This window comes from Eurytemora carolleeae, unplaced genomic scaffold (assembly GCF_000591075.1).
Source record: "Eurytemora carolleeae unplaced genomic scaffold, Eaff_2.0 scaffold382, whole genome shotgun sequence".
In the NCBI taxonomy this organism is placed as follows: domain Eukaryota; kingdom Metazoa; phylum Arthropoda; class Copepoda; order Calanoida; family Temoridae; genus Eurytemora; species Eurytemora carolleeae.
In genome coordinates, this window is record NW_019396297.1 from 92,388 (window position 1) to 109,774 (window position 17,387).

Genomic DNA, 17,387 nt, shown 5'->3' on the forward strand with positions numbered 1-17,387 from the left:
ATTTTTTAGGATATATCCAAAACATATTATATATAAATATTTTTTTCAGTATATATTCAATTAAAAAATTTATCTGAACAATATGCTGACTTAAAGGGAGGGTTTGCGAAAAATGAGAGGGGGTGTAAGTTAATATCGAATTGAATTCGATATTGATCGCTACTAACTTTATTTATATATGTTGTGTTTATAAGGAGAAAATGGTAAAAACGTCTTATACCCTGCAAGAGCGTAGCGTCGATACAAATTCACGTATTATTCCGCTCAGATCGTAAATAATTAAATTAAATTAAAAACTACTCATTCTGCATTCAAACTTATAATTTTCAAATTCAATTTGATGCATTCATATATAATTGATATTTAATAGAACTTTTTATTTATATGATCCGAGTGTTATTTTTAGAATATTCATTCCTGAAATTTCGAGGATTTTTTACAGTAAAGACGACATTTTTACATTTTTGGGAATTTTCGAAAATCCAGAGCCAGCCGAGAAAACAAGTTTTACGCGAAATATTAATTGAAAAAATAAAATAGAAAAATATTATGAAATATCAATTATAGTAAACAAATGCATCAAATTGACTTCGACATTTGTAGGTTGTAATATCTGAATGATTAGTTTTCAATTGAATTATTTACGATCTGAGTGGAAAAATGTAACTCCGTGAATTCGTATGAGTTGTTTTTAATTATTTTCTCGATCCTTAGATATGCATCATCAGATAAAAGTAAAATTAGTAGTGATCTATATCGAATTCAATTCGACGTCAGCCTATATCCTTTTTCATTTTTCGCGAACACTCAATTTTTTCATTTAAATTTGTTGAGAAAGTTTTTAGACATGACTCCGTTCTTTGACTTGATAAATTGATAAGAACATTTTATGCAACCAAACAATGTTTTTTTGTTTTGTTTTATCAATTTAAATTTGACTTCGTCCTGATGTTGGCAATGTTGCATGTCGTATTATTAAAGGGATTTAGTCTGTATATCTTAGTTAATCTAAGTTTGGAATAACAAAGGGCTTTCCCATTAGGTTGCAAAGTTATAGGGATCAGAAGATGTGAGTTTGTGCAGGCAAAGACTCAATTCCTTTTCAGTCAGATATAAATCATACATGTTGAAGAGTCCTCTTTTAAAGAGCTTGATAATGTTTTTAATATATATTGGAGTAGCCATGAAGTCACAAAGTTGTACAAGAAATATTGCACAGTACAGTAGAGTAATGGCTGACATCCATAATATGTATTTTGAATGTTTTATAATTTCAAATGGATTAGTTTGAAATAGAAATATGTTAATGAATAAATGGTTGTAAAAAAGATAATTGTGTTTACACTGATAAACAAACTACATACAAACAAATATGAAAATTTGATTTAGGTATATTAGTGAATTCAGAAAAATCCATGATATGAATACAGTTTCAGATATATCAATGATATATTTACAGATATATAAAGGATAGATTATCAGATGTATCAATGATATATTTACAGATATATAAAAAATAGATTATCAGATGTATCAATGATATATTTACAGATATATAGATGATATATTTGAATAAAATGTTAAGTCCACGTAAAGGAGACGAGAGAGATCTGTGAAGGAGAAATATGGATGAAACGATATCAAGGTCAATCTAAAGTTATGACGTAATGTTTGTGTCGCTTTTATCAGTTGCATTATTATATCCTGAAATCAGTAAAAAAAACGTTTTTTCCAAAGGTTGCTAAGTAAAAAATTTTTTATCGTTCCTTTGTTTCTGTGAGTTACAAGGTTCCTCACAAATAATGAAATCTTGGTGACAACCTTGAAATCAAATTGAAATTTACAAGTTTCGGAAACCATTGAGTGTAAGAAAAAAGACTGAATAAAGAGTAGTCTCTGAATAAATTCTGTAGAGTAGTCTCTGAATAAATTCTGGAGAGTAGTCTCTAAATAAATTCTGGAGAGTAGTCTCTGAATAAATTCTGGAGGGTAGTCTCTGAATAAATTCTGGAGGGTAGCCTCTGAATAAATTCTGTAGAGAAGTCTTAGAGTAAATTCTGGAGAGTAGTCTCTGAATAAATTCTGAAGAGTAGTCTCTGAATAAATTCTGTAGAGTAGTCTCTATATAAATTCTGTAGAGTAGTCTCTATATAAATTCTGGAGAGTAGTCTCTGAATAAATTCTGTAGAGTAGTCTCTATATAAATTCTGGAGAGTAGTCTCTGAATAAATTTGGGAGAGTAGTCTCTGAATAAATTCTGTAGAGTAGTCTTTGAATAAATTCTGGAGAGTAGTCTCTGAATAAATTCTGTAGAGTAGTCTCTAAAGTCTAATTAATTGTGGGTATACATGTACCTGGTGGTATAATAACATTATATCGTTTATCTGGCTTAATCAATTAGTCTTAATCTTACACCAGGCTTTCCTATACTTTATTGAATTTATACTAGGATTCATTACAGGTTTCATATATACATATATATATTTTTTTTTTTTCGGTAACTTCTTTATAAAGATATATGTATCTATGTACAATATGTATCTATGTACACGAAGGTTTTAATGCAAGGAAAGTTAATTGCAGTTGCGTATAGTCCGCGTACATATTGAAACCAGTTCTCTCTGGGCGGAATTTGTAAACAAGAATAGATGCATCAGTGTTCGTTTAGTATCCGAGGAGGTTAAAAGTATTAAATTTTGATAATTTTGATAATTCACATAATAGTTTCCTATGACTAGAATATTTCATTGATTTTTTATGTGAAAGATGGATTCCATGTCAGGCTGTGACATCCGTCTTTTGTTTACATTACCGCCCAGAGACAGTACACTGCAGTACAAAAGATGCGTAAACCTCTAAAATAACTTTCCATGCATTATAACCTTGATGTACACTATGTATCTATGTACACTATGTATCTATGAACACTATATCTATGTATACTATATCTGTGTACACTATATCTATGTACACTATGTATCTATGAACACTATATCTATGTATACTACATCTGTGTACACTATATCTGTGTACACTATATCTATGTACACTATATCTGTGTACACTATATCTGTGTACACTTTATCTATGTACACTATGTATGTACAGGGGTGTAGTGAGTGGAGGAAGGGTGAAGGACAGGGGGGAATCAACATTCTCGAGAGATCATACAGTTGTCCCACCTGTACCTGACAGGTAACATATTCCACAGTTTTATGGGGATAACTGTAGTTGACCAGGTATGACTAGTTTAACTCTTGCTTGTTGTCATTGGTCGAAACAAACTTCATTATTATTCCGTGTACTGTCTCTATTGGGTTTTTACATCTAGCAACATTTTGTGATTTTAAATTTTAAAGAAATAGTTTAAACTGTAGCCAACATGCACGGTAATTTCTAGAGATGGGCACGTTCAATTTTTTTATTTCGTTCATTCATGGTTCGTGAACAACCCATTTCGTTCGTTTTTTTCAATCGTTCCAAAAAATTTATTTCGTTTCTTTCTCTACAGTATCGTTAATTTTTCATCTATAATTCGGTCGTTTTCTCACTGAACGATTGATCAGTAAAATCATTTCTTTAGTAGAATCATTTGTTAAATAAAATCGTTCGTTCAAGTAAAAAAGACTGTTTTTTTTTAATTTGTTCAAAAAAAAAGTTAGTTTAGAAAAAAAAAATATCATTTTTTACCAAATCTTTTTTAGAATTATTTCGTTCAGTAAAAACAATAGCTTTTTAAAAATTCGTTTGAACGATTTTAAATCGTTAGTTTTTGTTTGTTCTTTCGCTTTTTTTAAAAAAACGATAATTCTTTCATTTCTCTGAATAATCCATTTCATTCGAATATCGTTCTTTTTTTTCTGAACGACACCGTTTTTTACATAAAAATTTTGTTCGTTAAAAAAACGATACCCATCTCTAGTTATTTCTTACATGACCTTGAACGGAATTAACGAGGATTTGGCTGGATCGGTGCGAATTTTAAAAAGCGTTATAATATCCCTCGCCTTTCTAAAATGGGAGTGCTACAGAGCGTCTCATATTATATATTGGATTATCTCCAAGCTTTAACGCCAAAATACTGAAAAATAATACTGAAAAAACCTGGCATTTTCTGTAAAAAACGTTATCTTTGCTTTATGCATGTTTTTGAGTGATTGATTTATCTTAAATTTTCTGATTAGTCCCTTAAATCTCAATTTAGAGATATAAACGAAACATGTTTGTCTGTAACATTATAATTGTCGTATGTAATGTTAGTAATAAAAATATCTTATCTGATCTAATATGATGTGGACACCCTGTACACAAATTATAATTTGGAATTTTACCATCGTCTTCTTGTTTTACCTCCCATTTCTTTTCTTTTTCTTTTTTATTTGAAAGTTTATTTAAAGTTTATGGTTCACATATTTGTCCAGTTTCATCCTGTAATTTTACTGTTTCAGACTTAAACTTTATAACTCAAGAGCTTTTCATTCTGTAACAAAGCGTGCATATTAATAATTGTAAATTATTAATTATTTGCAAATTTGTTTTTTTTTCGCCACAGGGTGTCGCAAAAAAATGAGCGACAACATCTATAGTTTGCCATTGGTAATTTAGTCTAGGTAAAATATCTACTAATGGAAGTAGTTTATGATTGGATTTATAAAATGTGGTCTGAAATTTCATACTTTGAAATTGACAGACAAAGATTAATTAAAATAACCGATAGGACACAATATGCCGTCTTCTTAAGATTGAGGGGTTTATCGTTCACAAAAGCATTGAGAAAGAGACCGAAAAGAGTTTCGCGTAGGCATTGCAAGCTCTCTCTCTCTGTTCTGTAATTCAACGCAGCCTGCGCAGAATTCCTTTGGGCTTCTGCCTCATGGGATTATTGTGGACGAAAAACCCCTAAATCTTTAAAAGACGACATCTAGTGTTCTATCTGTTATTTTGATTAATCTTTGTTTATAGGGTTGTTATTTTTTTCCCGATTTCAATTTATTTAAAAAGTCCGAATTGACTGCAGAATATTTAATATATCTGTTGTTTTTTGGATAAAAAGAAGTTAGGCTAAACCCCATTTTAGAAAGCTCAAAAGTCAATTTTAGATACACTCTTAATCAACAAAAAATTATATGGTGAGGACCAGAAGACTGTGTAACATGAAGACGACATTTATTCTCGAGTTATTTTTAAAAAGAGAACAAATAAACATGAAACACAGCAGCTGTTCAGTGAACACAGACGGTCATTTTAATCAGTAAGGGATTTTTAAGCTACTAGTAGAATTATTTACTTTGATGCAACATTAATTACACTTAAAGACTGCTTAAATATCTTCTTGATCTTTCACAGATTTTTAACTTTACCGTAGAAAAACTTTATCAATGTAGTTTTTAAATTACTTTTGTTTCTTGGTACACCCTATACAATGGTAATCCATTTTGTAAGACATATTTTAATGTTTTGTACTAAACTGTATATGCAGTACAGCTAGTGTAATGTACTGAAACTGTACAGCAGTACAGCTAGTGTAATGTACTGAAACTGTAAAGCAGTACAGCTAGTGTTATGTGCAAAAACAAAATCAAACATATAAAGAATATCTGGGAAAAGAAAAATGGTTTGGTAGATTAATCTCTCTTGAGGAACATATATTGTTGCACAATACAATACCTTAAATCTTCCTCTCCCCCCCCCCCTCCATCCTGGCCTCATTCCTTTCTTTTTTTTAACCGGTGCGTCCTGTTCTGTATATAAAGAGAAAACTGTCCTAAGCTGAAAACTTTAGAATGGGATATCCTTAATCCCGATCTGTTAATTAATCTGGAGATTAAAAACAAGAGGAGAACAGGTATTATTTAATCTGGAGCTTAATAAAAAAAGAAGATCAAGCAATGATCTTGATATCCACCATTCTAAAGTTTTCAGCTCTAGACTTTTTACCAAAAATTTCGAATTACCCTACACTTATCCCAACATTCCCACCCCTTTCCCAACCTTCCTACACTTATCCAAACCTTCACACCCCTTTCCCAACCTTCCTACACTTATCCAAACCTTCCTACTCCTTTCCCAACCTTCCTACACTTATCCAAACCTTCCTACTCCTTTCCCAACCTTCCTACACTTAGCCAAACCTTCCTACTCCTTTCCCAACCTTCCTACTCTTATCCAAACCTTCATATTACTATCTCAACCTTCCTACTCCTATCCCATCCTTCCTATTCCTATCCCTACCTTCTTACTCCAAACCCAACCTTCCTTTTCCTATCTCTACCTTCCTACTCTTATCCCAACCTTCCTACTCCTTTCCAAACCTTCCTACTCCTAACCCAACTTTCCTTCCCCTACCACAACCTTCTTATTCCTATTCCAACCTTCCTACTCCTATACAAACCTTTCTACTTCTATCCTAACATTCCTACTCCTATCCAAACCTTCCTACTCCTATCCTAACATTCCTACTCCTATCCAAACCTTCCTATTCCTATCCCAACCTTCCTACTCCTATCCTAGTATTCCTACTCCTATTTCAACCTTTCTACTACTATTCAACCTTCCTACTCCTATCCAAACCTTCCTACTCATATTTAAACCTTCCTTCTCCTATCCTAATTATATGTTTAAGTGACACTTTTATATGTCTATTTTTATTTACGCTTCTTTCCTTCAGAATACTTCTATCTCCTCTTCCCATTTCTCCTCCCCCTTTCAATCCGCTCCATCTCCCCACCCCCACTCCCCCACCCTCCATCTCTATTCATCCCTATGGTCTAAATTGTAAGAGGATATATAAACATAAAGATGTATGGAATATATAGGATTGGGTAGACCATTAGTAAGATTGCTTGTATACTATACACACTACCAGTTAAACATTCTAGTAATATAATGTTCATAATAAAACTATACATGTAGATAAATGCCGTACTCTAACATAAGCCTCTACCAATCCAAAGGCCGAGTTTAAAGAATTTGAGCCGTACGGCTTAAATTTAAGCCGCAGCTCAAATATGGTTGGTTCCACTTAAAATTGTATTCATTGCTTCAAGATTTAAGCCGGCGCTCAATTGAAACCGGTTTTTGTCGGATTTGAGACGCGGCTAAAATTCATTAAATTCGGACACAGGTATACTGTATTCTCATGTATCAATCAACCGTGATACAATCTCTATATATTCTTCTGTATGTATCCTAAAGATACAACTCGCTCTAGAACTAGAATACTTCAGTCTGTATCAACCCAGATACGACCCTATATGAATTCATTAGGTATCTATCTTTCAAGATACAAATCAAACTGACTATCAGCTATAATACTTAAGTCTGCATCAACCTGGATACGCCCTATATGTATTCCTTATTATGTATTGTGCAGATACAACTCAATCTTGAACTCAAGTATTCCTTTAGTCTGTATCTATCTTAGGAGATACTATTCGAGCTGACACTCTGCCCTTTATATGGAGACAAAGGATTTTGTTCAACTAATGTATATTTTGGGTTTTATGGTCCAGGTTATGTAATTAATTAAATTGTAGTCAAACCAATGCACTTAGTTCTCAGAAATCAACAAACATATTTAAACTGAAGATGATGCTAACACGCAGTGAATGGGTATCTCAGGTTTACAAATATAGGGTTTACTTCTAATATTTATTACAAATGAAGAGAAAAGGAAGGGGATAAAGAAATGAAGAGAAGAAAAGAAAGAAGGAAAATGAAGAGAAGAGGAAGGAAAAGAAAGAAATGAAGAAAAGAAAGGAAAGAAGGAAAATGAAGAGAAGAAGAAGGGGAAGAAAGAAATGAAGAGAAGAAAGGAAAGAAGGAAAATGAAGAGAAAAGGAAGGGGAGAAAGAAATACAGAGAAGAAAGGAAAGAAAGAAAATGAAGAGAAAAGGAAGGGGAAGAAAGAAATGAAGAGAAGAAAGGAAAGAAGGAAAATGAAGAGCAGCGGAGGGGGGAGAAAGAAATGAAGAGGAGAAAATATAGAAGGAAAATGAAGAGGAGAAAGGAAAGAAGAAAAATGAAGAAAAGAAAGGAAAGAAGGAAAATTAAGAGAAGAGGAAGGGAAGAAGGAAATGAAGAGAAGAAAGAAAAGAAGTAAAATGAAAAGCAGGGGAGGGGGGGGGAAAGAAATGAAGACAAGAATGGAAAGAAGGAAAATGAAAAGAAGAGGAAGGGAAGAAAGAAATGAAGAGAAGAAAGGAAAGAAGGAAAATGAAAAGAAGAGGAAGAGGAAGAAAGAAATGAAGATAAGAAAGGAAAGAAGGAAAATGAAGAGCAGGGGAGGGGGAGAAAGAAATGAAGAGAAGAAAGGAAAGAAGGAAAATGAAGAGAAGAGGAAGGGAAGAAAGAAATTAAGAGAAGAAAGGAAAAATGAAAAATGTGGAGTAGTGTGAATTGCAAAACTCAAACTGAAGGAAAACCTAATATAAATTCCAATCAATTCGAAATTTTATTCTCCAAATAAAACAAAATATTTATAAAATGGAAGTTTGAGATAAAACTCGAAATGTGTTTATATGGATTTCCCTCCAGCCTTCAGTATAAAAAATACAAGAATTGTATTTATTTACTTTTTCTACATACATCAACATAATTCTATTATTTATTCATTTACACACACTAAACCATAATTTCTACAGTATTATTACACAGAATATCTATTTACATACAGCTATGTATGTCACACTACTGTGCGTCCTGCAGAATATGTTTACTGCAGTGCTTCCACTTAATAGTTATTATTGGGAATTTTAAGCTAAAAGGATAATATTTTTGAGCATAGGACGACGGATACAGTTTAGCTATTCTCTTTATAATGCGTTTTTGAGGTAATAACTCACTGGCTAAAGTGCCCGGAGTCCGAATTTAATGAATTTAAGCCGCGTCTCAAATCCGCCGAAAACCGGTTTCAATTGAGTGCCGGCTTAAATCTTGAAACATTGAATACCATTTTAAGCGGAACCAACCATATTTGAGCCGCGTCTCAAATTTAAGCCGCTGCTCAAATTCTTAAAATTCGGCCTCGGGCCCGTTAAATTTAAATAAAAAATTTCATCTTGAAATTTTTTTTTGCCCATTTGGTTTAGCCGTTTGCCAATTCTGACAATTGACATATAAATATCTATATATGGGCCAAGAGCTTTATTATTTCGACAATGATAAATATTTGAATTTTACAAGAGAATGTTTCTCGTTAAATTATACTTAAAGGGAATGTTTATATAATTTGAAGTGACTCTCCAGTCTACATTCTACAAGTTGCATGCCTCATTCACAGTATTCTATCTTTATCTGAGAAGATATGACAAAGATATTTCTGTTTTTTTTTATCTGAAAATTGATAATTTTCAATTTAGGTTCTTTATGGAAGTTGCTATTTGGTTTGCCCATTTACGCAGCAGAGACAAAGAAATTAGTCCGATCTGAGATAGAATAGTTGCAGACGCGATATCTCTTTAATTAGGGGTGGGGGGGGGGAGGTTAATGGAAAGTACGTTAACGAACCCTTTAAATAAATAACAATCCTGATTTATTAAAAAATAAACCTGTGTGAAGTTTTATTCCCAATTTTCTATAAATTCACTTTTAAACAGTTCAGTTGATAATTTCCAATAAGTTTGAGCTGATATATATATATATATATTGTATGATTGTAAATAAAGCTGAAGTGAAGGTCTGATTATTATATTTATTCTTGAATCTTGTTGTTATATTATGTATTATTAGAGCAAATGTAAACAAATGTTTATTGGGGAAAACACTGTACAGTTTCAGATTAGTTTTAATCAATGTAACATAAAATTTTTTAAAAAGTGTTATAATTGTTTAATTATTAGGTATAACCTGGTATACATATCTATGGTGCTTGCTGGTACAGGGTTTCTTCTACCTTATAATAGTTTTGTATCAGCTGTAGACTTCTACAAGGTAATGGCCATACTAAAACTAGAAAACAATTAAAGGGGCTGTTCGCAAAAAAATAAGGGCTAAACTTGAATTGAATTTGGAATTAAATTGTATTTGTATCATTTCATCTGATGTTTAGAGTAATGAGAAAGTTGTAAAAACTCGGCCATTAAAAATCAGATGAAAAAAGTATTGACACCATTCGTTTAGTTCGAGTAAAGACTTTGCCATTCTAATTTTTTGCATACAGTACCTTTAAATCCTTTAAGATTTACCCAACCAATCCAATATACATTTTTCTTATTATTTAAAGCAATGCATTGATTATAAAGCCAACTAGATTATGTTATATATATTATAATAGTTATATATATTAGTTATTTTTTTTATTAAGTAAAGTTTTGAAATTGTCAATTAATTTCTTGAAAATCCGTTAAAAAAATTTAGAAAATCCATAATATTTGTCGTAAAACNAGAAGTATGAGTTCACGGACTCTATAAATCTTGGTGATTTTGCGTACATAAGCTATATCTTTGTTTATTTATTTATTTATGGTTGCCAGGCGTCACGATAAACTGTAATAGTTTATATTACAGGGTGTCCCACGAAACATGACAGTTGGTGAATAGTTTAGAATGTCTTTTACCATTATTTGATCAGTTGTTTGATACCAAAGATCAATAAAAATATTATATGGGAGTCATGTTATATTAAAATTGATTTCAAAGTAAAAGATAATGAAGCAAAAGGATGTTTTAACTAAAAATAACGATTTTTTAAATGTCATGTTTCGTGGGACACCCTGTATATTTGCAGGCATCTCGGTAATGTTTCTATAATTTAGGTTATGTTCCCAGGCAGTTCGATAATGTTTGATATTTCCTTGGTGTATATTCTAACAGCTCTACTAGCAGTTCTTCTTAACAATATATTTATTGATACATTCACCCTTAACTCTAGGCATTCACTCATTCATTCACTTATTCATATTTTTTTCATCCTTACATTCATACTGTAATAATTATTAAATGTATACAATACAAATTTTTATGAAACTTTAGTGTACTTGATCATTATTACTCACTTCATCGTGAATTTCATCATGAACTTGCTAAAAAGTAATCATCTTGCTATATTGTTAAATTAGCTGTACATTATAGCACGTGTGCTATAAAGTTTTGATTGGTTCCCAGATTTTCTCCAAAAAAATTAGAATTTTTAAAAATAATTTTTTCAATTGAAATAAAAATATAATTGAGATCAACTTTATATTTAGACTTCTGCTTTGTTTCAAAGCTATTTGAACCAGAAACAGCCAAATAAGAAAGTACACAAACGTTTTATAAAATTACCTATAACACGACGTGCTATGCAGTTTTTGGAATTGAATTTTCTTTGTAATTCGAAGGTTCTCGCCTTTTTAGCTTATATTTTGTCCCTCGCTAAAGCTCGGGACAAAATTAAATGTAAAAAGGCTTGAACCTTCTCGATAAAGAGATAATTTCTGTCCAAAAACTTTATAACACTGCGAATCTAAATAACAGTGTTATAAATAGTTTTTTTTCACCTTTCCGGTATATGATTCAATCAGGGTTCAGTAACTAGCTTGGTGACGATTCAGATCAAATAGAAATTGCAACGGCGGAAACATCTATCTATCTATCTATCTATCTATCTATCTATCTATCTATCTATCTATCTATCTATCTATCTATCTATCTATCTATCTATCTATCTATCTATCATCTATCTATCTATCTATCTATCTATCTATCTGTCTATCTATCTATCTATCTATCTATCTATCTATCTATTTCATTCATCCAATTTTTATTTTCCCTATTGAAAACTTTCTTTTCACCGTTTTTCACCAAATTTCAAAATGCAGGGTTCGATAAAGTATGTTTTTTATTTAATATATTTTCAGAATAATTGAAAAGAAATGAAAGAAGTTTTTAATCATTTTACGGGCAGCCGTAGTACATTTGAATTTCCGAGCCGGGTCAACCTTTCCCGTCCCAGTTTGTACTGTATCGCCCAGACATTGGGTAAATAAAGCAGATACTCAATAGGACTAGCCGGTGCAACAAGGTTGAGGCGGTCAGACTTTAGGTTGAATTTACTTTTACTAAAGGGTCAGAGATGCGTGTTTATACCTATTTTTTAATTCACCACGGACACTCCCTTACAATAAAAATGTCAGCCTTTGCCGGTAGGTTTTGCAGCTGGGTTTAAGCGGATAAAACTTTATCTAAGTAATATCAAAAATATATGAAAAAAGTTTTCACTGCTTTGTGTAAGAAATTAAATAGTATTTTTCTTTCTTCTCGAGTTACCATTTTCTTTCCATTTCCGACCTTTTAGCGGTGTTTCCTTTTAGTCAATTATATTTGGTTTTTACCGTCCCCGCTCCCTCCCCGGTCCTCTTTTCTATTCTTACCAGTACCACACCCCTCACACTCTATTTACGTTAATGGGTCTAGAGAAGTAATTTCAAGTAAAGAGGGGCTTGCTCAAATTATAATTGTACATGCTGCGTAGAATTACAAGACAAAAAGAGAGGCTATTCTACGCCGAATGCGCGTAACTCATTTGGGCTTCTGCCTCATGGTTATTATGAACGAAAATCTTGAAAAGACCACATCTAGTGTTCTATCTGTTATTTTAATTAATCTTCTCAACCTTAAAAAGTGCTAAATTCTCACGATTTACTTTATGTCTCTGCAGCTACTTTATGTCTCTACAGCTACTTTATGTCTCTGCAGCAGCTATATGTTTCTACAGCTACTTTACGTCTCTGCAGCTACTTTATGTTTCTGCAGCTACTTTATGTCTCTGCAGCTACTTTATGTCTCTGCAGGCACTTAATGTCTCTGCAGCTAATTGATGTCTCTGCAGCTACTTTATGTCTCTGCAGCTACTAAATGTCTATGCAGCTACTTAAGGTCTCTAAAGCTACTTTATGTCTCTGCAGCAGCTTTATGTCTCTACAGCTACTTTATGTCTCTGCAGCTACTTTATGTCTCTGCAGGTACTTTATGTCTCTGCAGCTACTTTATGTCTCTGCAGCTACTTTATGTCTCTGCAGCTACTTTATGTCTCTGCAGGTACTTTATGTCTCTGCAGGTACTTTATGTCTCTGTAGCTACTTAATGTATTTGCAGCTACTTAAAGTCTCTGCAGCAGCTTTATGTCTCTACAGCTACTTAATGTCTCTGCAGCTACATTAGGTCTCTCGCTCTACTTTATGTCTCTGCAGCTACTTAATTTCTCTGCAGCTACTTTATGTCTCTGCAGCTACTTTATAACTCTGCAGCTACTTTATGTCTCTGCAGCTGCATAATGTCTCTGCAGTTACTTTATGTCTCTGCAGCTACTTTATGTGTCTGCAGCTACTTTATGTCTCTGCAGCTGCTTTATGTCTCTGCCGCTACTTTATGTCTCTGCAGCTATTTTATGTCTCTGAAGCTACTTTATGTATCTGCAGCTACATAATGTCTCTGCAGCTACTTTATGTCTCTGCAGCTACTTTATGTCTCTGCAGCTACTTTTTGTCTCTGCAGCTACTTTATGTGTCTGCAGCTACTTTATGTCTCTGCAGCTACTTTATGTCTCTGCAGCTACTTAATGTCTCTGCAGCATTAATACCGAACTCTAAGGTCACTTTTACAGAGATGCCACAAATAAAAATAAAAATAATCATCCTTCATCTATGACAAAGGTTCAAATGGTGCTGCTGTGATTCAGACATGAAACTCTCAGGAGGCTTACTTGAAATTAAATCTACACTCCCTTGAAATCGGGTGTATTTAACTTTAAAGATGAAACTAGGATTGAAAAGCTATATTTCATAAGATAATAGCTTGGGAACCCAGCGCTGTCCGGGTAACTTAAAGTTACTCCCGCCGTTTACCCGCGCTTAAACGATTTTCGCTATTAAAGTCGAACCACGAAACTTAGAATCTCAAAACCAAGCTAAGAACATTTCCGTGACTCTCCCGAGTTCCCAATGAAAATTTGAGGCAAATCCGTCCAGGGGTTCCTGAGTATGATCTGACAAACAAACAAACTGATACCCAAACAGAGATTACAACTTTATATTATAGAAACATACTGGCAAGTTGGTACGTCAAACTGAAATAAATTGAATGTACAATTAAAATCTTATAAACTTTAAATCATAACTCTTATTGATGCGATGTTGAAAAGAGGAAAAATGTTTTAGATTTGGGATATGTTACCGGATTCATTTGCTTTTATCATAATCCTACAAAAAGCCAGAACTTGAGGAGCTACGAGGTCACAAAGTCGTAGCCGTAATGTCGCATAAATTTGAGTTTCTTCTTCTGTCTAGTTGACTGTGATGCAAAAATGTATTTTATAAACCTGAAAGAAAAGAGGTAAACACTGTGTTCTACAAGAATTGTTGTTAAAACACTTTGCATTTAAACAATACAGTTTGTTCGGGATTTTGCGTCATTTCGTAGATTTTTTTAAAGTTTAAAAATGTTAATTAATAAATAAATTGCACGTATAGAATGGAAATGCTATGGTATATTTAAGTGCAAAAAATGCATGCAAACTGCTTTGAAAGATGTACGGCAGCATGGGGGGGGGAAGCATTGTAATGATTATTGCGGACAGTGAGTTTTTAACATGCAAGCTCCTTTTATCCTAAAAACTAATTCTTTTTTTTCAAAATTTAAATTTCATCTTTAGGAAACATTCACAAATGACTTTAATACTTCTATAAACAGTTTTCTAATACCTATATCTTTGCAACTTGATCTTACAAACCTTTAATCTTATTCTGTAGATCTAAAAGAATATCTTTCCAACTCGATCTTTCAAACCTTTAATCTTATTCTGTAGATCTAAAAGAATATCTTTGCAACTTGATCCTTAAAACCTTTGATCTTGTAGAGCTAAAAGAATTTCTAGTCTGAAGTATCTAGGTCTATAAATGGATAACAAGCGTTTAAAGGGACTGTAAACGTAATTTAAAGTGACCCTTGAAATCTTACACTTTTCCACCGAAACCACAAATGAAATTAACAGTTTAAAGAAACAAAACCATTGATATCTTGTAAATCCTGATCAGACAAAGTTTTTAATGGTACCGTTGTAAATCGGGCATTGCAACTTTGCATGGAGGGTCACTGGAAATTACGCTTACAGTCCCTTTAAGCTGACTATCTTTCCAAAACAAATGTCCCCCTAATCGAAATTTTAATCCCATTATTTTATTCCAAGGCTTGAATCGATATTCATTTTTTTCATAAAATACTTTAAATGAATTTAAATTTAAAAACTGAGTTGAATCTTTTTACAGAATCAGATTCGGATATTTCCTAGCGATAGTTACTCTAGGTAAATTTTAAAAATAAACATAGAAATAATAAGAAAAATTATCATATGGAAAACAAACACATATTATCGATACTCACTTCATTAAATAGGAATTATGAACATATTATAGGCATGTGCAATAACTTAAAAACAAGTAGTTCAAAAAGTCTTCACAAAAGGCATTGCTTATGTAAAAAATACAGCCAATATTTCTGTTATGAAACAAAGAACATATTACTTTTATTAGTCGAGACATATCTCAAATTTGAAGTAATAAATATTGTCTATATCTAGGTTTAGTAGTACTCTGTAATAGTATGAGTTCCTCTATTGGTAGAAATCAACTTTATGCAACAACTCTAACAGCCGTGGCCGCTGTATCCTTAGGTAACTCACTTTAACAGCCGTAGCCGCTGTAATCTTAGGTAACTCACTCTAACTGCCGTAGCTACTGAATCCTTAGATAACTTACTTCAACAGCCGTGGCCGCTGTATCCTTAGGTAACTCAATCTAACAGTCGTGGCTGTTGTATCTCAAAACTACTTTAAACTAAAAAGTCACATATGACGGGCCCGCACAAATAATGTTTACCCACACAGCCAAAAAAGCTAATTCTACACTGAATTACCTTATTTTACTTTTGATTGGAAAAAAATATGTTTGTATTGTGCAAGGTTATTGTCTTGTGTACGTTTGTTTTGCGTATGTTTGTTTTGGGTATGTTTGTTTTGTGTATGTTTGTATTGCGTATGTTTGTTTTGTGCATGTTTGTTTTGAGTATGTTTGTATAGTGTATGTTGTATTATGTGTCTTTGTATTACATATGTTAATATTGTGTATGTTTGTATTATGTATGTTTGTTTTGTGTATGTTTGTTTTGTGTATGTTTGTTTTGCGTATGTTTGTTTTGCGTATGTTTGTTTTGTGTATGTTTGTTTAGTGTATGTTTGTATTATGTGTCTTTGTATTACATATGTTAATATTGTGTATGTTTGTATTGTGTATGTTTGTATTATGTATGTTTGTATTATGTATGTTTGTATTATGTATGTTTGTGGGGGTCTGATGCTGATGTGCCTTTTTATTTATTTATATATTTCCGTTGATCCCTGAATTCTGTCTACATCAATTTTCTCCATTTTTCTTCCAAAATCTTCAATAAATTCGAGAAATACTATTTCCATTTTCAATTCTTATTTCCATTTTCGTCCTTTCTTCTAAAGAATTTTTTGCTGTCAAATGGTAAAAAGTTATTGCTATTTTATTCTTATTTTTACTAACTCTTTTCATTCGTATTATTTTTATTTTGATGATTAACAAACAGTACAACTAAAGAATTTTCGACTTTTGAGGATTTTTCTGAATTCTTGCATTGTTAATTGCCATGCGGCAAGCTGTAGTCTATCTATCTATCTATTTAGCTTTCTATCTTTCTATCTATCTATCTATATTTCTATCTATCTATCTATCTATCTATCTATCTATCTATCTATCTATCTATCTATTTATATTATCTATCTATCTATCTATCTATCTATCTATCTATCTATCTATCTATCTATCTATCTATCTATCTATCTATCTATCTATCTATCTATCTATCTATATTATCTAACTATCTATCTATCTATCTATCTATCTATCTATCTATCAATCTATCTATCTATCTAAATATCTATCTATCTATCTATCTATCTATCTATCTATCTATCTATCTATCTATCTATCTAGGATCTACAGTACAGCAGTCCTCCTTCTATGGGTATACCAGCATGCTCCCGACTAGATACACGCAGGCTGTCATGCTGGGGGAGAGTAAGTACTTTATTTTTCTGTTCTTGTCACTCTTGTTTAGATGTAAGGAAAGAGTTCCGAGCTCGCGATTCTAAAGCTTCGGTTCAAGTCTTCCTTAGACCTAGGTTTAAGGCTCAACCTTAGACTTTTGAATCCGTTGACGACAGCTTGTGTCACGTGGAGTACAGCTGCCAGCTATTGGACTCGATAAGTTAGACCCAATGAAAATAAAACCGAAATGTACCCTACCTTAAAAGAAGACCATGTCTGATTCACAACGGCCCATTTAAAGTATAAGAAAAATTGCATTGTAAATTATAAAAATGTAAGAAG

The 17,387-nt window shown here is 32.5% G+C and overlaps 1 protein-coding gene across 1 annotated transcript in view; it reads left to right on the top strand.

Moving 5' to 3' along the window:
• Nucleotides 1-1,553: 1,553 nt before the first annotated feature.
• Nucleotides 1,554-17,387, top strand: part of LOC111700427 (equilibrative nucleoside transporter 4) — a 47,948-nt gene continuing 32,114 nt past the window's right edge. Inside the window, exons 1-7 of the mRNA XM_023471324.1 lie at nucleotides 1,554-1,645; nucleotides 3,109-3,195; nucleotides 9,840-9,930; nucleotides 10,755-10,870; nucleotides 15,243-15,280; nucleotides 15,554-15,646; nucleotides 16,992-17,075. Coding sequence (XP_023327092.1) covers nucleotides 1,626-1,645; nucleotides 3,109-3,195; nucleotides 9,840-9,930; nucleotides 10,755-10,870; nucleotides 15,243-15,280; nucleotides 15,554-15,646; nucleotides 16,992-17,075 — 529 coding nt within the window. The 5' untranslated portion in view covers nucleotides 1,554-1,625. The remainder of the gene's footprint in view (nucleotides 1,646-3,108; nucleotides 3,196-9,839; nucleotides 9,931-10,754; nucleotides 10,871-15,242; nucleotides 15,281-15,553; nucleotides 15,647-16,991; nucleotides 17,076-17,387) is intronic.